The sequence below is a fragment of the Protopterus annectens genome, chromosome 4.part0, assembly GCF_019279795.1.
Source record: "Protopterus annectens isolate FY-2018-M chromosome 4.part0, PAN1.0, whole genome shotgun sequence".
Lineage (NCBI taxonomy): Eukaryota > Metazoa > Chordata > Ceratodontiformes > Protopteridae > Protopterus > Protopterus annectens.
In genome coordinates this window covers 585,606,971-585,629,776 of record NC_056733.1, presented here as the reverse complement: position 1 = coordinate 585,629,776, position 22,806 = coordinate 585,606,971, and the positions used below count along the sequence as shown (strand labels likewise).

The 22,806-nt window shown below is 43.4% G+C and overlaps 1 protein-coding gene across 1 annotated transcript in view; it reads right to left on the bottom strand.

Annotated features, from left to right (window-relative positions):
• The window catches only part of ACACB (acetyl-CoA carboxylase beta), a 1,510,375-nt gene that overhangs the window by 418,088 nt on the left and 1,069,481 nt on the right, over positions 1-22,806 (bottom strand). Inside the window, exon 35 of the mRNA XM_044068517.1 lies at positions 15,070-15,273. Within this exon, the coding sequence (XP_043924452.1) occupies positions 15,070-15,273 (204 nt within the window). The remainder of the gene's footprint in view (positions 1-15,069; positions 15,274-22,806) is intronic.

The following is a 22,806-nucleotide window of genomic DNA, read 5'->3' as shown; positions in this document are numbered from 1 at the left end:
CTCAAAATATCCGTGGCATTGTATCCCCTCTGGGTAAGTCTATGATCTAAATCTGACAAATCATGGAGAAAGCCATCCTCAGTAGGATTGTACCTAGAAACCCTCATACTCTGCCCTTTGACTATATTATTAAAGATAAAGCCGGGATGCATGCTATGACGATGTAAAATCAAGTTCCTATGACAAGGTTTTCTATAAACACCAGTGTTGATGATACCATTGGTGAGTCTCTCAACATATACATCCAAAAAAGGTATACTTGTGTAGGACATTTCATAGCTCAGCTTAAGATATTCAGTGCAATTATTCAAATAAGATGCAAAAGTTACAAACTCATCCTGTGTGCCACTCCAAAGCAGGAAAAGATAGTCTACGAAACGTCTATAAAAAGAGACGTATTTCGTAAACGATTGAGGGACACCAAACAGTTTTTGATAGATTTGTATGACCATTTGAAAGGATCAACGAGTGATGGTGACTTGTTATTTGTGACTATGGATGTCAAATCCTTATTCACCATTATTCCAAACAGCGAGGGTATAGCCATGATTCGTTATTATTTGGAGAGACATTCTAGTTTGGCCATTGACAAGATTGGATTAATAATTACTTTCTTAGAAATTGTATTGAATGCTAATGTTTTTTGTTTTGAGGAACAATTCTTCCTTCAACTGGATGGCGTAGCTATGGGCACATCCTGTGCCAATAGCTACGCCAACCTTTTTATGGCCGTTTGGGAATCTAGATATATGTGTTGTCACGCTTCGTTTACGAAATACGTCTCTTTTTATAGACGTTTCGTAGATGATCTTTTCCTGCTCTGGAGTGGCACACAGGATGAGTTTGTAACTTTTGCATCTTATTTGAATAATTGCACTGAATATCTTAAGCTGAGCTATGAAATGTCCTACACAAGTATACCTTTTTTGGATGTATATGTTGAGAGACTCACCAATGGTATCATCAACACTGGTGTTTATAGAAAACCTTGTCATAGGAACTCGATTTTACATCGTCATAGCATGCATCCCGGCTTTATCTTTAATAATATAGTCAAAGGGCAGAGTATGAGGGTTTCTAGGTACAATCCTACTGAGGATGGCTTTCTCCATGATTTGTCAGATTTAGATCATAGACTTACCCAGAGGGGATACAATGCCACGGATATTTTGAGTGGCATGAATGGACTTATTGAATCTAGGTCTGGAGCAGCAGCCCCGTACTTTGCAGACAGTCATTTAGAGTACACTCCATTAGCTGGTTCTACTGATGCTGCTCAAAAATTAGATAGTTATCCTGCATTCTCTATGTTTTATACCAAAGATATTGGTGCCATTAAAGACATAGTGAGAACACATTGGGACATTCTTATGGTTGATCCACATATTAAAGGAGTTATTGGTGACGTTCCACAGTTTAGATATAAAAACAAGAGAAATATCAAGAGATTACTTTGTGATAAACGCACCATTAATGACACCTCTATAGTTACTCCTTTTGGTACCAGGAAATGTGGGAAATGCAATTTTTGTGCTTTTATTAATTCTGACAATATTTTCATCCATCCTGTCTCCTTAACTCCATTCCATTTTAAGGTTAGAGGTGATTGTATGTCCAGGGATTTAGTATATTTGGCCTCCTGTAACACCTGCTCGTCTTTCTACATAGGCAAGACAAACAGGTGCTTGAGGGATAGGATGCGTGAACATCTGTACAACATCAGAGTGAAAAATAAGCTGAATGCTTTAGCTAAACATGTTTTGGAAACTAACGAGACACATAGTTTTAATTTCAAGATTATAGATACTATTCAAGTTACTAATCGAGGAGGTGACATAAGGAGTATAACTGAGAGTAGAGAGAATGTGTGGATTATGAGATTCAAATCTGATATTTTTCCAGGTCTGAACTCTAAATTGTCCCTAAAGCCCTTTCTGAGAATGAGAAAATTAAAAGTATATAATTGAAGTACCATGATTTGCTGTACATCTTAGTTTTTGCACATCATGCTCATAAAGCTTGGGTCTTTTATGTTATGTTTTTTAGATGCATTTGTATATTTATTATATATATTTTTTATATATATTTTCTATATGTGTATTATATACATCAAATCAGCATTAGTATTTTATAGTATTTTTATGCTTTATTATTATTATTTTTGCATTTATTTATTTACATGTATTTTTTACTGAATAGCACTTTGTTCAGTATAGTTGTTTATGTTTAGCCCTCTCCAACAGATACTAATTGTACACTAACAGCTGATTTCATTAGTGTTTCCCGCCTTTGGGGATATTTAAGACTCTGTAGTTTGTGTTATTTTATTGAGTCTGATGAAGCCGAAAGGTGAAAGCGCTAACTCTGTGTTTTACTTCTGATATTAAAGCTGTGTTTTTACTTTCTATGGATTTGTTTATTGCTTCGTGTCCTTGAAGTATGCTCTGGATGTTTCAGCCTTTATGAATGTTTGGATTTCTTGGACATACAAGCTGTGAGCTGTGTTTCGCCCTAACCGTTTTTATTTTGGTGTACTTAAGTAAGGATATATTTGTATTCCTCTTTGTCTGCAGAATGCAATTACTGGTGTCAGGCACTTTGTAAAGACCCTGGGTGCAGTAGATAAGCCAAAGGACAGTGCAGAGAATTGGTAAGGCATTGAACCCACTTTGAATCTGAGGTATCTTCTGCATATTTGTCGGATTGGGACATGCAGGTATACCTCTTTTAGGTCTAAAGTCACAATCCAAGTGTTCTTGCCCAGCATGGGCAGAAGCTGCTGCAAAGTCAACATCTTGAATTTTGGTATATCCAGGAATGTGTTTAGAATAGCTAGATCCAGTAATGGCCTCCAGGCCTTGTCCTTTCTGGGTACCAAGAACAGTCTGGAGTAAAATCCTTGTCCCTGCTCTTGCTCTGGTACTTGTTGAATGGCCCCCCTGTCCATGAGGGATGAGACTTGTTTTAGTGCCTCTGCCCATTGATTTTTTGGCAGATCTGGCAAGGCGTTTGCCTTTGGCAGGGTATGGAAATGGAACTTGTAGCCTTGTGACACAATATTCAGAACCCATTGTCTTGGGTTATAATGTGCCAGTTTTGAGAAAAAAGTGTTAATTTTCCCCCTAAGGGTGCTGCCAGGAGGTAAGTGCTTGGTGCAGGCAGGGGGAAGTCATTTGGACTGTTTCCTGTATGGCTGTGATTTGTCTTCTCCAACTTTGGAGGTAGAAGCACCCCATTGCTTTAACCTGTATGATCCCTGCACCTGGGATCTGCCTCTAGGGCATCTGGATCTGCCCCTTTGAGATCTGTCTGACACAGGAAAGGATCAATTCTTTGTTGGCCAGTGTCTTCTAAACCTAGGTGGCTGTACTTGTAAAAAAAATCTTTGACATTTTGCAAAGATTTAGCTTTGTCCTCCATTTTCTTTAACACCTCTTCTGCCTTAACACCAAACAAAGAATCATGCTGTAAAGGTGCATATAATAATTTAACTTTGACATATCAGGCATATTTTGTTTCTTTAACCAAGCATGCCTCCTAATTATAGGACCCGTAACTGCGGCCCTGTAGGAGGCCTCCAAAGAATCAAAACCACATTGCAAGGTATGCTTTCCAACTTGTTCAGCTGCATGCAGGGTTGCCAGACGTCCCTATTTGGGCGGGACTGTCCCGAGATCAGCAGCCTGATCCAGAGTCCCACCCTGCCGGTTTAAATCCCGGCCAGCCTCCGTTTTTTTTTTTTTTTTTGATTGTCTCATATACCTGGCATACGGGCAAATCAAAAATTGCTAGACACAGAGCTTCTTGTGTTCCGCATTAAACACGAGAAGCTCCGTGTTTAGCGATTTTTGATTGGCCTATATGCCTGTATACGGGCCAATCAAAAATCGCTAAACACGGAGCTACTTGTGTTGAATGCGGAACTGCAATGCATTAAACACGAGAAGCTCCGTGTTTAGTGCAGAGCTACTGAGTGAGCTCAGTTCTTTAATGTGGAACTCTGTTCCGCATTAAAGACCTTTTTTTTTTTTTGGGTCTTCACTTGCTCACTTGCTGTGAGAGACCTTTTTTTTTTACCCTACCTGGGGGTCTGGAAATCTGGCAACCCTGGATGCATGCAATAAATCCTGCATTTCCTTGTTTTCTGCACATTCCGAGTTTAACAACATTTTCTGTTTAAGCAATGCCATGACATGTTGCTGATATTTGAGCATATGAAACTGACAGTTTAAGGCCCTTATAGCCAAGGTAGCAGATGTGGAAACATTTTTCCCCCATCTATCCAGTGTCCTAGAATCTCTGTCAGAGGGGGTAGGGTTTTTTGCAGTGGAAGCCTTAACTCCTTTGGGACCCTGTGAAATAGTTTCTGGGTCTGCAGCAGGGTTTTTAAAAAGGAATTTATGAGAGTCAGGAACCCTGTAATATCTGTTAGCCTTAACAGGAGCTGGAGGTAAAGAGTCAGGGGTAAGACTAGACTCCGAAAACACATCATCTACAATGTCTAATACAGGTGGGATGGCTAGTGGCCTGTGTTGAGGTAGTAAAAGGAAATCCCTGAGCCTCTCTTTTTAGATTCTGAAAAATCTTGGCTCTCCCAGTGGAAATGCTCCCTCATGGTATGCAAGGTTTCCCCAAAAGAATATTCCTCTGGAGGAGAAACTGAAGGTATAGATTCTTCAGCATCTGAATCCTCATGGGGGGAAGAGAATATTCCTGATCAGAAGAGGAATCAGAAGAAATGGAAATCTGATCTGAAGACTCATAGTCAGTCTCTTGCCTAGGCCTCTTATCAGGAGGGGGATGGGAACCCCTGATCAAGGTAATCAAGTCTTCGGCCATTTTGAGCATCTGTTTTTTGGGCATAGAGTCCTGATCACGTGGCTCTTGAGTTTGTTTCTTTGCTTTAGAAGGTGCTTTAGTCTTTGCCTTTGAAGCTGAAGTTGGTCTTATATAAAGATGTTTAGGTCTGAATACACCCTCAGAAGCCGGTGCCTGCTCAGTGGCTCTGGACCCATCTGAAGGAATAGTATCCGAGGCTCCAATACCTTGAGTTTCCAGCGGCATGGCAGACTCCACGTGGGAGTCAGTAGTGGCCTGTGACTCTAAAGTAGCGGGCATCAGGGGCTGCGAAAGCACCTCACTGAGAACCGGCGACTAACTTAGGAGAAGCTTCGTCATCGGTTTTGGGCCTTGATTGTCTATCTCTTTCCTTTTCCTTGCGTTTTTTGTTAACTCCGGTAGTCGGGTGGCTATCCAATGACATTTCTGGATAATTAAATTGGCGTCCAAAATAATTTAAAGCAAAATCATACTGACGCTTAATAGTGCGTTGGTTAAATCTAGCACAAAACCGACAACTAGAAACGTTATGATCAGGGCCTAGGCAAGGAATACAGTAAGAATGAAAATCCTTATGAGGTATTTGCTTTCCACAAGAAATGTAATTATTTACTTTTTCTGACATCGGTCTAGAGCAAGAAGAAAGTTTCCCCAACCGGGTACTTAGCTTTATGAAGACTTCGGATCTGAAACTCGAACACGAAAATCTCAGGAGTCGGCCGACCGGCACTTGCAAACCGCGTGGCAGGAAAGACTAAATAAAATGGTGTCAGCTGCTTCTTTTATACCACTGATGACCTGACGTCAGGGAAGGGGCGAAGGCAGCCAACGCAGGACCCAAGACTTTGGAATTCAGGCCGACTGAGGGCAACCTGCCAGCAGGATCACCAAAATGTAATGACTGCAACAGTGAAACACGAAGAAAGTACAGTTTTGTACCTACCATAAATGCAGATGTTTGAGTGCTAATACAGCTGCAGTAATCACATATGGGTTTTCTGCCGTCAGGTGGGTCCTCGGTCGGCCGAATTCCAAAGTCTAGGTCCGGCGTCGGTTGTTGTCGCTTTCTTTCTTGACGTCAGTGAGGCAGGGGTATATAAGACACAGCAGACGCCATTTTCTTCAGTCTTTCTTGCCCCAGATGTCAGGTGCCCCCAGAAGGAAGGCAATACATAAATTATATTTATATACATGCAATGCAATATAATCAAAAATCAGTAGTTGCAAGCAAATATACCATAGAAGGATAACCCAATCAGGTTGTATGAAGAGGGGTTAGGCCCTAGGCCTTTACCAAGAGGGGAAGGAGGGAGGGAAAACTGTACTGCAGCAGTATTAGCACTCGAACATCTACATTTATGGTAGGTACAAAACTGTACTATGTTCATCGTGCATACAGCTGCAGTAATCACATATGGGTAGAATCCCAAAGCTACGCACAGGGTGGTAGGCACTAGGTGGAACTGGGATGAGCCAGAATGCCCTGCAACACAGCAGTGGCAAAGCCTGCTCTAGTTTTGGAATATAAAGGCAGGTGGTAGTGTTTTGTGAAGGTATGCACAGAACTCCAAGTGCCTGCCTCCAAAATATCTTTGGTAGGAACTCCTCTGAGGAAGGCTGTAGAGGTAGCTGTGGCCCTGGTGGAGTGGGATCTGATGCCTGTAGGGACAGATTTTCCATGATAGGAGTAACAAAACCGTATGCAGTGGCCTATCCATTTTGAAATTGTCTGTTTGGTAACTGGCTTCCCTTGAGCTCCTACAGCATAGGACACAAAAAGTTGTTCTGATTTCCTGAAAGGCTTTGTTCTGTCCAAATAATAACGTAGCTGTCTATGGATGTCTAAGGAGTGTAGCAGCCTTTCCCCTTTGTTTTGAGGATTGGGGTAAAAGGTAGGTAAGTGTATGGCTTGATTTAAAGCTACCCTGGATACCACTTTAGGCATAAATGACGGGTTGGTTCGAAGGGAAACCCTGTCCTGATGGAAAATGAGAAAGGGCTGCACAGCCATGAGGGCTTGTAGTTCCGAAACCCTACGAGCTGAGGTAATGGCCAGAAGGAAGGCTGTTTTCCAGGACAAATATTGCAAATCTGTTGAGGCAGCTGGTTCAAAGGGAGGCAATGTTAATTTTTCTAGAATGTAATTAAGATCCCAGGCTGGCATTGGTTGTTTCCTTGGTGGTCTTATATTCTTAGCCCATCTGAGGAACTGTCTTAAGAGTGGGTGAGAGAATAAGGGTGGATCAGTGTTGAATTCTGCAGAAATGGCTGAGGCATGGATTTTTATGGAGGAAAATGAAAGTCCACTGTTCAGCAGCTCAGCTAGATACTGTAATACCTGAGGCAAATTCAGTTTTCTAGGGTCCTGGCCTTTTTTCTCATTCCAAGAGCAAAACAGTTTCCATTTTGGAGTAAGCCTTTCTAGTAGATGGCCTTCTGGCCTCCAAAATGACATCCTGCACCTCTTTGGGGAGTAGGGTCTGTTGTGGTGTTAAGGAATTTTCCATGCAGCGAGATTGAGTGTTTTCAGCTGACTGTGAAGAGTTTTGTAGCTGTGCTGAGTCAGCAGAAGAGGCATTAGAGGTAGGGACCAGGGAGGAGTATGTGTTAGGCTCCTCAGGAGTGGGTACCAGTGTTGTCTTGGCCAGTCTGGAGCAATCAGTATCATCTTCTGTCTGTCTGCTCTTGCTTTCAAGAGTACCTTGGGCAGAAGAAGCAGAGGTGGGAAAGCGTAAACTGTCCATGCTGTCCAACTGAATGAAAGGGCGTCCACTCTCCAGGCCTTTGGGTGAAAGGTCCTTGAACAGAACTTTTCCAATTGATGATTCCTGTGGGAGGTGAAGAGATCTAAGTCTGGCCTCCCCCATGCTTGGATTATTTTTGTAAACACTTGAGGATGTAACTTCCATTCGTGCGGATCTGTCATATTTCTGCTCAGATTGTCTGCCAGTGTGTTTTCCAAACCTGGCAAGTACTGTGCCTGAAGTTCGATTTGTCATTCCAGAGCCAAATTCCAAAGTGTCATGGCTAGTCTGCACAGGGGGCATGAATGTGTTCCTCCTTGTTTGTTTATGTACCACATTACTGTGGTGTTGTCTGTTCTTATCAATAATTGTCCTGGATGCAGGAGGTCCTTGAAAGCCGTAATTGCATTTATCACTGCTAGCATTTCTTTCTGATTGATGTGAAGGTGCTTTTCTTTTGGGACCATTTGCCCTGAATGCACCTGTCTGTCATGTGCGCCCCCCAGGCGTAATCTGAGGCGTCTGTTGTGATGACTTGATTTGCTTGAGGCTTGCAGAATGGGAGACCTGTGTTTGTATGACATGCTTGGGCCCACCAAAGAAATTCCTTTTGCAAACATGGAATTATTGGTATTATTGTTTCCAAACTGTGGCTGTGTTGAGACCATAGGTTTTTTAGGTACCATTGAAGTTTCCTCATATGCAACTTTGCACATGGGATTAAAAGAATGCAAGATGCCATGAAGCCAGAGCCTGCAGGATTTTCCTTGCAGTAAGCCTGGTACAATTTGCTAGTATTTTGAAGTACTGAGTTAGTTGCCCCTGTTTTTCTGGTGTAAGATAGGCCATCTGGGTGTTTGTGTCCAAGTTGGCACCCAGGAAAGTTATTTTCTGAGATGGTGTTAGCCTGGATTTCTTTGTTGACTGTGTATCCCAGGGAATTCAGTAACCGTGTTACATAAGCCAGATGTTCCAGAAGTATGTGTTTGCTGTCCGCTTGGATCAGGCAGTCGTCCAAATAAGGGTAAATTTGTATCCCTTGAAGTCTGCAGTAGGCAATTACTGATGCCAGGCATTTCGTGAATACTCTGGGCACAGTAGATAAGCCAAAGGGCAATGCAGAGAATTGATAGTGAATTGAACCTGCAAGAAATCTGAGGTATCTTCTGCAGCTTTGTCTGATTGGGACATGCAGGTATGCCTCCTTGAGGTCCAATGTTACCAGCCAAAACTCCTTGCCCAGCATGGGAAGAAGCTGCTGTAATGTGAGCATCTTGAATTTTGGCAGTAAGAATGTGTTTAGGATGGATAAGTCCAAAATGGGTCTCCAGTCGGTTCCTTTCCTTGGTACCAGAAATAGCCTGGAATAAAACCTTGACCTTGTTCGTGAGTAGGTACCTCTTGAATAGCTTTCATGTCTATGAGCTTTGAAATTTGTAGTTGTGCCTCTGCCCTTTGATTGTGTGGCAGGTTTGGCATGCCTCTCATTTTTGGAAGAGTGTGAAAATGAAATCTGTAGCCTCTGTTTATAACATCCAGGATCCATTTGTCTGTTGTGACAATATGCCAATTTCTTGTAAATAATGCAAGCTTTCCTCCCAAGGGTGCTGCCAGCTGAGACTTGCTTGGCATGGAAAGGAGGGAGTCATTGGGTTTGTTTCCTGTATTGTTGTGCACTGTCTTCGCCACCTCTTGGTGCTGGAGTTTGCCATTGCCTGCCTCTATATAATCCTTGTGATTGTCCTCTGCCCCTTGTGCGCCTGTATCTACCTCTTTGGAGCTTGTCCGTGGCTGGAAAGGACCAGTTTTTAGAAGGCCAATTTCTGCTAAAACGTGGTGGTTGAACCTGTAGAAAAGCTTTGACAGTTTGCATAGATTTGGCTTTTTCTTCCATTTTCCGTAGTATCTCCTCAGCATTAGTACCAAATAGCACATCCTTTTGTAAAGGAGCATCTAGTAGTTTAGCTTTCACATGATCAGGCAAAATTTGTTCCCTAAGCCAGGCATGTCTACGAATGACTGATCCTGTAACAGCAGCTCTACTTGAGGCCTCTAGGGCATCATAGCCACATTGTAGGGTGCGTTTACCCACTTGTTCTGCACTATGCATTATATCCTGCAACTCCTTCAAATCTGGTTGTTCAGGTTGAGACATTTTATTTCTTAATTGTGATAACAGAAACTGCTGATATTTAAGCATATGAAACTGACAATTTAAGGCCCTCATGGCTAGGGTGGCCGAGGTATATACCTCTTTTCTCCACCTTTCTAAGGATCTTGACTCTCTTTCGGAAAGTAGTGGATTCTTAGCAGTAGAGGCCTTCATTCCCTTGGGGCCTTGAGAAATGGTTTCAGGGTCAGCATTATGGCTTTTGTAAAGAAATTGGTGGGAGTTACTCTGTAGTACCTATCAGGCTTGACTGGGGCAGGAGGCAGGGAATCCGGATTAAGGCAAGCCTCCGCATAAACATCATCAAATATGTCCAAGACAGGAGGTATCGCCAGAGGTCTGTATTGAGGTAACAAAAGAAATTCCTGAAGTATTTTCTTGGAATCAGATAAGTCTTGGCATTCCCAATGGAAGTGTTCCCTCAAGGTGTGCAAGGTTTCCCCAAAAGAAAAATCCTCTGGAGGAGATACAGAAGAAATGGACTGTTCTGCATCAGAGTCTTCAAAAGGGGAGTAAGAGTGTTCCTCTACATCAGAATGTTCTGAAAAAATGGAGCCCTGATCAGAAGAGGAAGAATCTTCCTCCACTCTGGGTCTCTTGTCTGGAGGGGGTTGGGAACCCCTGATAAGAGTAATTAAATCCTCAGCCATTTTAAGCATCTGCTTTTTAGGCATGGGGCCTGGAGATGGGCCCTGTGTAACAGGCCTCTTGGGATGCCTGGCTGATTTGGACTTAGTAAAGGCCTTAATGGAAAAGGAAGATGAGGGTCTAAAGACACCATGGGTGGAAGTGGACCTGTCCACATTAGGAGGCTCAACGCTCACAGTGGCTTTGGTGGTTGTAGTCTGGGTATGGGCCGAGGTACCTGCGGTCTCGGTTACAGAAGACACCGCCAAAGAAGTGTCGTCGGTAGTCAGGGACTGCATAGGCGTCTAGCTGAGAACTGAACCATGTGTAGCCGGTTTTGGCGTGGTGTCGGTGGAGACTGCAGACCTCGCGTGTCGGTCCTTGTCCTTGCATTTTTTGGACAAAATGGTAGTCGGAGTCCTCGATGACATTTTATAATCAAAGGCTTTACCAAAATGGTGTTGGGCGAACTCCGCCCGACGCTTAATAGTGCGTTTATTGAAAGTAGAGCAAAAGCGACAGCCCGAGACGTCGTGGTCTGGGCCTAAACAAGGTATGCAGAGGGAATGGAAATCCTTATGCGGTATTTGCAATACAAGAATACAAGAAATACAATTGTTAACTTTTTCTGACATCGGTCTGAGGCAAGAAAAGTTTCCCCAACGGGGTACTTGGCTTTAAAGAAGACTTCGGTTTCCAATTTTTCGTAAATTCAGGAGCTGACCGACCGGCACTTACGAACTGCTTCTGCTTCGGGCACCGCGCGGCAAAAAAGACTGAAGAAAATGGCGTCGGCTGTGTCTTATATACCCCTGCCTCACTGACGTCAGGAAAGAAAGCGACAACAACCGACGCCGGACCTAGACTTTGGAATTCGACCGACCGAGGAACCGCCTGACGGCAGAAAACCCATATGTGATTACTCCAGCTGTATGCACGATGAACATCATCAGAATATTATACACCCACTCCTGCTAGCCCCTCCCCAGTCTCACTATCTTTGCACACCTCTACATGTTCTACAGTCCTCCTCTAAACACTGCTTTTATCCCTCATCCCTTATTTTCTATTCTCAATATCTCCATTTACTTTTGTGCAGACTACCTTTTAACATAGTAACTAGTCTTGTTTAAAAATCTTTATACTATTCATAACCATTACCTCTTTCTCTATACCAAGGCAGTTTCCCATTTTTTTCATTTGCCTTGTGTTTATATATATATATATATATATATATATATATATATATATATATATGTGTGTGTGTATATAAAAAAGAATCCACAGATGTACTGCTCGGCAGTCAAAGAAACACACTTGGATAAAATGTATAAAAAACAAAAAGACAAAACCAAGGAGATCACAAGGCTATTATAAAAGTCTTATTTAACAAAAGGAGGAAGCTACTACAAGATAGAGCAAAATCCTTAAAAGGTAAGACACCTCTGATCATTATAAGTAAAAAACTAAGAGCTCTCATAAAATCATCCAAGGCAAATTTTGAGAGAAAATCGCTAAGGACTCAAAAGACAATCATAAGGCCTTCTTTAGCTATGTTAGAAACCTGGGATGAAACTCCCAGATATGCTCAGAATTAGTTCAAAATGATGTGAAAATTACTGAACCTACAGACATTGCCAACATACTGGCTGACAGGTTCAGTGCAAACTTCCCAAAAGGAGAGATATCTATACCAGAGGATTGTAGCCCCCCAAATATCTCTAATGCCCAGGTGAGAACTGCTCTCTCCAAGGCGAAAAACACAGCATCCATGGGACCGGATGGTGTCCCTGGCTGTGTGCTCCACGAACTCAACGAGGAATTAAACCTGCAGTTAGGACAGCTGTTTAATCTTAGCCTCACCTCAGGATACGTACCCAAGGAGTGGCACACGGCAACTGTGTTCCCACTTCATAAAGGCGGTGCCTCCACCGACCCTGGAAATTACCGTCCCATCAGCTTGACAAGCCTGATCTGCAAGGACATGGAGAGGATCATAATGGAACTCATAAATAAAGACATAGGGAACTTGCAGACTTTGGATCCAACCCAGTTTGGCTTTGTCAAAGGTAGATCATGCCTTTTAAACTTGGTTGACTTTTTCGAAACAGTCACCAAGGCCATTGATGAGGGAAAGGCAGTCCATACAGCCTACCTCGACTTGGCAAAGGCGTTCGACACAATACCCCACTCAGGTATCATTGAAAAACTCATCAGCTTAAATGTAAATCCATACATCACAAGATGGGTTGCAAACTGGCTAAGTGACAGAACCCACAGGGTCAGAGTTGCTGGCGCCATGTCAGACTCAAAGCCTGTCACAAGTGGTGTCCCACAGGGCTCAGTCCTGGGCCCACTCCTGTTCGGCATCTACTTTTCTGAAGTACAAGCAAATACAGGAGGGTTATGGCTGACAAAGTTTGCAGATGACTGCAAACTGGGCGCCATAGTCGAAAACACATCTGACACAGATATCCTTCAGAAGGGTCTCACAGAAACGGATAACTGGTGCCAGAGCCATGGCCTAAAGTTAAACGCCAAGAAATGCATAGTCATACCCTTCGGGGAAAAACAAGGTTACCCCTAGCTACCATACAGGTGGCAATCCACTGAGCACAGAAGAAGTGATCAGGGATCTGGGGACCCAGGTTGACAGTAACCTATCGTTTGACACTCACGTTGGTAAAGTAGTTAGGAAGACCTTCTACATTGCCCACCTGATCATGAAGGGATTCACATCTAGATCAAGGGAGGTCATCGTCCCCCTGTACTCATCACACCAATGATTGAGTACAATGCCCCATTCGGAATGTATCTGACCCGACACCTGCAGCAGCTGGAAAAGCCCCAAAAGTTCCTCAACAAAAGGATAAAGGGTCTCAAAAATATGTCTTATGCTGCCCGACTGAAAGAACTGCAGCTCTATTCAGTCGCTTACCGATTGCTCAGAGGTGACCTGTGCCTGACATACAAGGCCATGTCAAACCCAGAATTGATGAACATGCTTCACCTCAAAAAATCTAGATCCCTCAGAACTACAAGGGCGGGAGACTTAAACCTTGACACGGTTATTAATAGGACGTGCTGGAGGGACAGATTCATAACCCAGAGACTCCCTATGCTGTGGAACAAAATCCCGGTACATGAGAGGCAGAGCACCTCACTGGCCTTGGTTCAAGAGAAATCTTGACCATTGGATGGGAGATCGCAGATATACCCCAGGGATTACCTCAGTGTCACTGCTTGACAAAGGCACAGCAAAATAATGGGCATAGTTTTCTTCAAAATAAAGGGGTGGCGAAAGCCATAAAACTCTAGGCTAGGCTTGTAAATGCCCTTGGGCAGATAGCCTAGTATGAACCTATGAACCTATAATAAAAATGAGAAATAAAAACTTGAAATGGCAGGATAAGCACCTTCGGGTTAAACCCTTCTTCAAATCTCAAGAAGATCTGAAGGAGGGTTTAACCTGAAGGTGCTTATTCTACCATAGTCAGCCCGAAATGCTGACTGACTGGAACATCAAAGTTCTGTAATCCCGAATGGCCAAAACACTGACTACCCACAGCACTGAAAAGTGTCAAGAGGTGTTTGCTTGAGACTGAAGTATGGCAGGAATTGAGGTTTTTCTCACCTGTAGTGCAATCTTAGTGGAACCTTCGATGATCTGGTTTCAATAATGTGAAGAGTGACGTTTTGGTAAATGTACTCTAACAATGATCGCTATATACATACATATAACGGATTATGTTTATTTCAAATGCTAGGCTGGGAGAAATAATAGAATGTAGGTGTAAATGTTGAGTATGTGAACGTGCAAGTGTATGTGTCTGTGGTTGACTGATGAGAATGTCAAATGCTGAAAGATGGATTTGTGGCAGTGAGTGCGGGTTTGGGGGTGGGAGTGGGTTTGAGTATTAGCTGGCAAGGGTTAGGTAAGGGAATAGACATGCTGTAGGAGTGTGTGCAATTGTTTCTGGGTTAGCATTACAGTTTGGGTTAAGTAAGGGGATATATTTACTGTTGTGTGCGTGTTGATGTGTGTGGTACATATATGAGTCTTTCTAGTGTAGTGGCAGTGTTATGGGAAGCGTTTTTCTAAGCTAAAGTGTAGGGTTTGGGTTAGCAGGAATTAGAAGGTTGTGCAGGGGAAGAACAGCAGCAATACATCATTCATGTGCTGAAACAAAAGTATCAGAGTACAACTATATTAATGTATACATGCATACAAGCTGAAGTGCAAATATGGATGTGCACAACACATTACATTAACACTAGAAAATCTGCAGACTAAAGTAACACAAAACAGTTAATGAAAGAAGCAGTCAAACTGAGAGCACTAATCACCTGTAGATTCAAAGGAACAGAGACAGCAGACAAGGCAAGTAAACAAACCAAGGAGTTAAAGAAGAGAAGATGAAAACAGGTAGTTAAGTAAATAATTTAATAGATAACAACCAAATGGATACAGTTTATAGCAATGAAAGTTGCACACTAGAGAATGTATGCTACTATTCTAATAAAAACTCAAACATTAGGACATCTACTAAAATCTTTAAAGAGCAAACAAAATACATTTTCTTTCTTAAATGAAGGTTTATAAGAAACCAAGACAGGTATGTTGGCTTGTGTTGCGAGTCTTCCAGGTTAGCAAGCTAACAATATCCCACAGTTTAATATCATACATACCTGTCCTGTACTGGGATCTGTCACTTCTTTATACAAGCTAATATCTAGGTAATAGCCAGACTCTGTAATCAGGAAGAGACGAATTGGAATTGCTGTTCCAGTGGGAGTGAGGCGGATATTGATCTTCAGCTCAGCTTGAAGAACTCTCAGCTTCCACAGTCTGCTACCATATCTCATCACCATTGAACGCACAGACTCCTCAATCTAGGGAACAAAAACGGCAGAAATCTGCTATCTGAGCAACGGAAGTCACACAAAGCTGGCATTTCAAAAATCCTTGTAGTACAGCAGTTTACACCAGTGGGTAGTACTTCATGAAGAGCCCTCTAAATATTAAGTTTCATTACATTACAAGATAGCTGGGAAATATCAACATAAGAGACAGGCAGTGCCTTTTCCAAGTATTCTCCATCTTATCACAAAAAATTTAAAATGTTGTCTGTGTATTTTTCCCTTAGTACATAGTAACTAGAAGTAGAGTAGTGTTATCCCTATATTCAATTTGTTAAAAATGTACATACCCGCATGCACCCTAGTACGAAGAAATTCTGACATCTGGGTATACAGTATGCTACAGATTTGACTTCTATGGAGCTGAGTACACATTCACTGTGGAGTGTGTGTGTGTGTGGTGAGGCCACAACTTGAATGTCTTTAGAATACTATAAGAATTATGATAGTCACATGACTATGCTGTACCCTGACCCTGCATCCAGATACAAAGATATTATTAAGTGGCACTTCTTTACAAATCGTTAACAGGGCAAAAATCTGAGACTGTGCCAGTGGTATACCTACTAAACCAGTCTTTCAAACAACAAAATTCATGGTAGGCATAAGGACTACTGAAATACTAGACAATGAATGAGGAATCAACAGGTTCCAAAACTTTTGAAAAAATGACAGTAAGAATAAGATGCCATCTTTTAAAATACAGAAACCCTCATACCACCACACAATCCAAGCCTCATGCTCTGGCAGGCCTACTGCGTATCTGGAAGACCTTGGATCTACTGTGCCTTTTTGAAATGTAAGTGTTCTGAACCATATCACCTGTCTGCTGTTGCATGACAGCACCAAAAACCACCTAAATATGTGTCTCTTAGCTGAATGAACTGCTTTTTTGCAAAAGAAGCAAACAGAAATTCTAACATATATTTTTCATGGTGTCAGCCCCCTGCATACCTACAAGGAGGGCTTCACACTTGTACCACCTTACTTTATGTTGACACCCAAGGTCACGAACTCAGAGAAACAGCAGTCTTTAATAAAAAGCCTCATGCTTTCTCCCAGATGCTGTGATAACAGAGTGCAGCAAATGTACTAGACTTCAGACCCATAGACATCATTCCCATGTGGAGCACTAAACTAAAAATCAGCATTCAGAAACTTGAGCAATGAAGGAAGACTAACTATGAAATGACTAATGTAAGACTGAGCCTGCTCAAGGAATCTCAGATCTTCTGCACACTTTGTAAAAGCATCACTGAATCATACTAGCATTTCAACAAGTTAGACTGCAGGCTTTCCACTTTACCACCTGAAAAATATGAAGATTGCTGCTCTGTGCAGATGGGTCATTCTTTTGTTCTACTTGGCAGGAAATGTAAGGGAACAACTCACACAAGCACAGCAAACTAACAAACTTCAGACCTCAAGACAGATGCCATAAAGTCACAACGCCACCAAAAGGTAACAGGGAACCCCTTAGAAAGTGGTAAAAAAGTTAGAAGAGCAACACACACACACATGCTTCACCAAGTCTTAAGCTCAACAGAAAAGTACAGTTTTGTACCTACCATAAATGTAGATGTCCGATAGGTATGCATCTGCAGTCATAACATATGGGTTGTCCTGCCTCAGGCAGCCCTTCGGTTGGCCGGATTCCAAAGTCTGGGTCTGGCCTCGGCTGATATCGCACTTTCCCCGACGTCAGAGCATCTGGGGTATAAAAGCATCAGCCGACACCATTTTCCTCAGGTTTTTCTTGCCCCAGATGCCAGGTGCCCTCTAGGAAGGCTAAATTTGGATAAATGCTGAAAAGTTCCAAACATTTGCAAATTATATACATGTATAAACAAACAAATACACCATAATAGATTCCCCCAGCTAGCTAAAAGAGGGGTACGCACCCTAGGAATACCACAGAGGGGAAGGAGGGAGGGAAATCCTGACTGCAGATGCATACCTATCGGACATCTACATTTATGGTAGGTACAAAACTGTACTATGTCCTCCAAGGATGCATCTGCAGTCATAACATATGGGTAGAATACCAGAGCCACTCTGGTGGAGGAGGTACTAAGAAAAGCATGGTGTAGTTAAGATCCCCTGCAGGACTGCAGTTGCAAACCCTGCTCTGGATCTAGAGTATAAAGGTAGATTGTAATGCTTGGCAAATGTATGCACGGAGCTCCAAGTAGCAGCTTCTAAAATGTCCTTGGTAGCCACCCCTCGTAGGAAGGCTGTAGTGGTGGCCGTGGCCATTGTGGAGTGAGGCCTGATATTTTCAGGAACTGTCTTTCCATGAAAGGAGTAGCAAAATCGAATGCAATTTCCTATCCATTTTGAAATTGTCTGTTTGGAAATTGCTCTTCCTTGCATCCCAGTTGCATATGCTACAAAAAGTTGGTCAGTTTTTCTGCTAGTTTTTGTTCTGTCCAAGTAGTAGTGTAGTTGTCTGTGTATATCCAGGGTGTGCAAAAGTTTTTCCCCTCTATTCTGTGGATTAGGGAAGAACGTAGGCAAGTGAATAGCTTGGTTCAAGGATACCCTAGATACCACCTATGGCATAAAAGTAGGATTGGTTCTTAGTGACACCCTGTCCTGGTGGAAAATAAGAAAAGGCTGCACTGCCATTAATGCTTGTAACTCAGATACTCTTCTTGCTGATGTGATTGCCAGAAGGAATGCAGTTTTCCAAGATAGAAACTGTAGATCCGCTGATGCTGCTGGTTCAAAAGGAGGTAGTGTCAGTTTCTCCAGCACAAAGTTGAGATCCCAGGCGGGTAGAGGGGGTCTTCTTGGAGGTTTAATATTTTTGATCCCTCTCAGAAATTGTCTGAGGAGAGGGTGTGAGAAGGTAGGTGGATCCACATTGTATTCTGCTGAAATTGCTGAGGCATGGATCTTAATGGAAGAATAGGACAGGCCATTGTGGAACAATTCTGCTAAGTATTCTAGGATATGTGTTAGGTTTGCCACTGTGACATCTGTGCCCTTTGATGTGCTCCAAATGAGAAATCTCTTCCATTTAGCTGAGTATGTCTTCCTTGTGGACGGCCTGCGAGCCTCCAGGATAATGTCCTTCACCCTCTGAGATAAAACAGTTTGATTGGGATTTAAGGAATTTTCCAGGCAGTTAGCTGCAATGTTTTTAAGTTTGGATGCAGGTCTTGAAATTGTTCTGCATCAGAAGAAGAGGCCATAGGGGGAGAGGCCATGATTTTGCCTGAGACATGCTTCTCAATAATGGATACCAGTGTTGTCTTGGCCAGTCCGGAGCTATTAGTATCACTTTTGGTTGTTCCTCCCTGATCTTCAGTAGAACCTTGTACATCAATGGGAGAGGTGGGAAGGCATATACTGTTAGGACTTTCCAGCTGAAAGAGAGAGTCCACCCTCCAAGCTTGTGGGTGGTATGTCCTTGAGCAGAATGTCTTCAGTTGATGATTGAGTGGGGAGGCGAACAAATCTATCTCCGGCATTCCCCATGTCTTTGCTATGAGTTGGAAGATGTCTGGGTGCAGCATCCATTCGTGTGCATCCATGGTAGTTCTGCTTAAGCTGTCCGCCAGGGCATTTTCTTTCCCTGGCACGAATTGGGCCTGTAGTTGGATATTGAGATTCAGACACAGTTCCCACAGATTCATAGCCATCCGGCATAGAGGGTAAGAATGTGTGCCTCCCTGCTTGTTTATGTACCACATGACCATGGTGTTGTCTGTCCTTATTAGCAGGTGTCCTTGTTGGAGGAAGGGTTTGAATGCCTCGATTGCATGTCTCACTGCCAGCATTTCCTTCTGGTTTATGTGCATGCTTAGCTGTCCTTGAGGCCATAGGCCTTGGATACATTTGTCCTCCATGTGTGCTCCCCATCCTCGGTCTGAGGCGTCCGTGGTGATGGTCTGCCTTGGTTTTGGTTTGTTGAAAGGCAACCCTCTGTTGGACTGGCAGGCCTGAGCCCACCACAGGAATTCCTTTTGAAGGCATGGAATGATTGGTATCATGGTTTCTAAACTGTGACTGTGCTGAGACCATACACTCCGGAGGTACCATTGTAATTTCCTCATAAGCAGCCTGGTATGCGGTATTAGAATTATGCAGGATGCCATGTAACCCAGGGCCTGCAGGATTTTCCTTGCAGTAAGCTGAGTTTGTCTCGTCAGAATCATGAAGTAATCTGGAAGTTGTTTTTGTTTTTCTTCTGTGAGAAAGGCCATTTGGGTGGTTGTGTCCAGATCTGCACCCAAAAAGGTTGTCCTTTGGGATGGTACTAGTCTTGACTTTTGGATGTTGACTGTGTATCCCAAGGTCTGTAGCAGGTGTATGGCATAGGCCAAGTCCTTTATCAAATTTTCCTTGTTGTCCGCTTGTATTAGGCAGTCGTCCAGGTATGGGTAAATTTGAATTCCCTGTAGTCTGCAATGTGCAATTACTGATGCCAGGCATTTTGTGAATACTCTGGGCACAGTAGATAAGCCAAAGGGCAATGCTGAGAATTGATAATGCTCTGATCCTGCAAGAAATCTGAGGTGTCTTCTGCAGTTTGGTCGAATAGGGACGTGCAGGTATGCCTCCTTGAGATCTAGAGTCACCAGCCAAGACTCCTTGCCCAACATGGGAAGAAGTTGCTGTAGGGTCAGCATTTTGAATTTTGGCACAATGAGATAAGTGTTCAGTGCGGACAGGTCGAGAATAGGCCTCCATTGATTTTCCTTTCCTGGTACAAGGAATAGTCTGGAGTAAAATCCTTGGCCTTGTTCTGAACATGGTACCTTTTCTATAGCTTTCATCTGAAGTAAATTGCTGATTTGTTTTAAAGCCTCTGCCCTCTGATTTGGTGGAAGGTTTGGCATTCTGCCTCCTTTTGCCAATGTGTGGAAGTGGAACCTGTATCCTTTGTCTATTATTTGCAGTGTCCATGTATCCTTTGTGATATAATGCCAGTTTTTTGAGAATAAAGCCAGCTTTCCGCCCAAGGGTGCTTCCAGTTGATCCTTGGTAGGCAGAATCAGAGTTAAGTCATTGACCCTGTCCTGGTGTAGTAGTTGTTGTTGTTGCTGTTGCACTACTCCTCTGGTTGGCAGGCTGCCACTGACGGCCTCTGTAGGAGCCCTTCGATTGACCTCTGCCTCTAGGGTGCCTGTTCCTGCCTCTCTGGGCTCTGTCCGAGTCTGGAAAGGATCAATTCTTAGGAGGCCAGTTTCTGCTGAATCTCGGTGGTTGAACTTGCAGGAAATCTTTAACTGTTTGCACAGATTTTGCCTTTTCTTCAACCTTTTTTAAGATCTCCTGAGCAGAGGAGCCAAATAAATTTTGTTTCTCCATTGGAGAATCCAGGAGTTTAGCTTTGACATGGTCTGGCAAAGATTGCTCCTTCAGCCAGGCATGCCTACGAATAACTGCCCCAGTCATAGCTGATCTAAATGAAGCCTCCAGTGCATCATAGCCACATTTTAAGAAATGATTACTAACCTGTTGTGAGTTGTGTACCAAATCCTGAAGGGATTTACGGTCTAGGGGTTCAGGAGAAGAAAGTTTCTTATTCAGTTCATCTAACAAATACTCCTGGTACTGTATCATATGAAATTGACAGTTTAATGCCCTGACAGAAAGAGTTGCAGAAGTATACACCTTCTTTCCCCATCTCTCTAAAGCTCTAGACTCTCTGTCAGAGGGTAGAGGATTTTTGGCAATAGCGGCCGCAACCCCTTTAGGGCCCTGAGAAATAGTTTCTGGGTCTGCAGAATGGGCTTTATACAAATGGAAATGAGAAAATGTAGTATCTGTCAGGTTTGGCAGGGGCCGGAGGGAGAGTATCAGGGGCTGCACTGACATCATTGTACACATCATCAATTACATTCAGAACAGGAGGTATAGCTAAGGGCCTATGCTGAGGCAAATGCAAAAAGGTCCTTAATCTTTTTCTAGAATCAGAGAAATCCTGACCTTGCCATTGAAAATGCTCTCTCATGGAGTGTAGAGTCTCACCAAAGGAAAACTCTTCAGGAGGGGAGGCCGAAGGGTAGATTCCTCTGCATCTGAATCCTCATAAGGCGAGTAAGCCCCTTCCTGGTGGTCTGACAACTCAGATCCATCCATGGAATCATCTGAGGAGTGTGGATCAGAGGGGTCAGTCCTGGGCCTTTTGTCTGGAGGAGGTTGAGAGGCCCTGTCTGGGTGAGGTTGTGAACCCCTAATTAAGGAAATAAGGTCCTCAGCAAGGCTGAGGATCTGTGAACTAGAGGAAGGCCTCTGGGAGGTAGATTTGGCAAGCAAAGCTTTTGAAAGTTTGGCAGCTTTAACCCTTGAAAAGGCCTTAATGGACATGGAAGCAGGGGGCCTAGCTGCCCCACGTGCAGGGGTAGAACTGTCCAAAGGTATGGTGTCGGACAATTCCTGAACACTAGCTTCGGTAGGTAGTTCTGAAGCCGACTCAGCCGGGGCCTCTCGGGCCTCGGTGGTCGGAAGTATGGTTTTGGAAGAAGGAATCGCCGAGGACTCGGTTTCGGCTGAAACTGAGACACTTGCGGTAGGCCTAGCCGTGGTTTCAGCCGAAACCGTGGGCCGTGAGTGTCGGTCCTTTTCCTTGCGTTTTTTGACCATATGCGAAGTCGGAGTCTCCGACGGCATTTTATAAGCAAAAGCGGCTCCAAAAAATTCCTCTGCAAACTCTGACCGACGTCTAAGAGTTCGTCGGTTGAAGGAGGCACAGGCTAAACAGGCCGATACGTCGTTGTCTGGGCCTAAGCAAGGAAGGCAGTAAGAATGGAAATCCTTATGAGGTATTTGTTTCCCACAAGTTAAACAATTATTTACTTTGTCTGACATCGGCTGAGGCAAGAAAGAGTCCCCAACGGGGTACTTAGCTTTTTTTGAAGTCTTCGGTAGCTGAAATCACTGGATCTGACCGAACAGCACTTGCGAACAGCTTCTGCTTCGGGCACCGCGCGGCAAGAAAGACTGAGGAAAATGGCGTCGGCTGATGCTTTTATACCCCAGACGCTCTGACGTCGGGGAAAGTGCGGCATCAGCTGAGACCAGACCCAGACTTTGGAATCTGGCCGACCGAAGGGTTGCCTGAGGCAGGACAACCCATATGTTATGACTGCAGATGCATCCTTGAAGGACATGCACAATTTTACCAATAATGTCCTTGACCTAAGATTTCAGATAACTACTAGGGGTCTTGGCATGATACTTGCAATTAACACCTAACTGAAAGAGCCGAAAATGGTCATTAACATGGGGCAGTATCTTTTGGAGACAAATGCTGGCATTGTAACAGATTCAGCTTTCTGCATCTGTATCATCTATGATGATGTTGCCAACCAGGAGCACCAGTTCAGGAATGAATGCTGTGCTCTGCTGTGTAAGGCACACAAGCACTACTTTATAACATGTCTTGTTACTTTATAACATGGACGGCGCAGTGGTGCAGCGGTAGCATTGTCACCTCACAGCAAGAGATTCTCCTGTTCGATTCTCAGCTGGAGCGTCTTCTGTGTGGAGTCT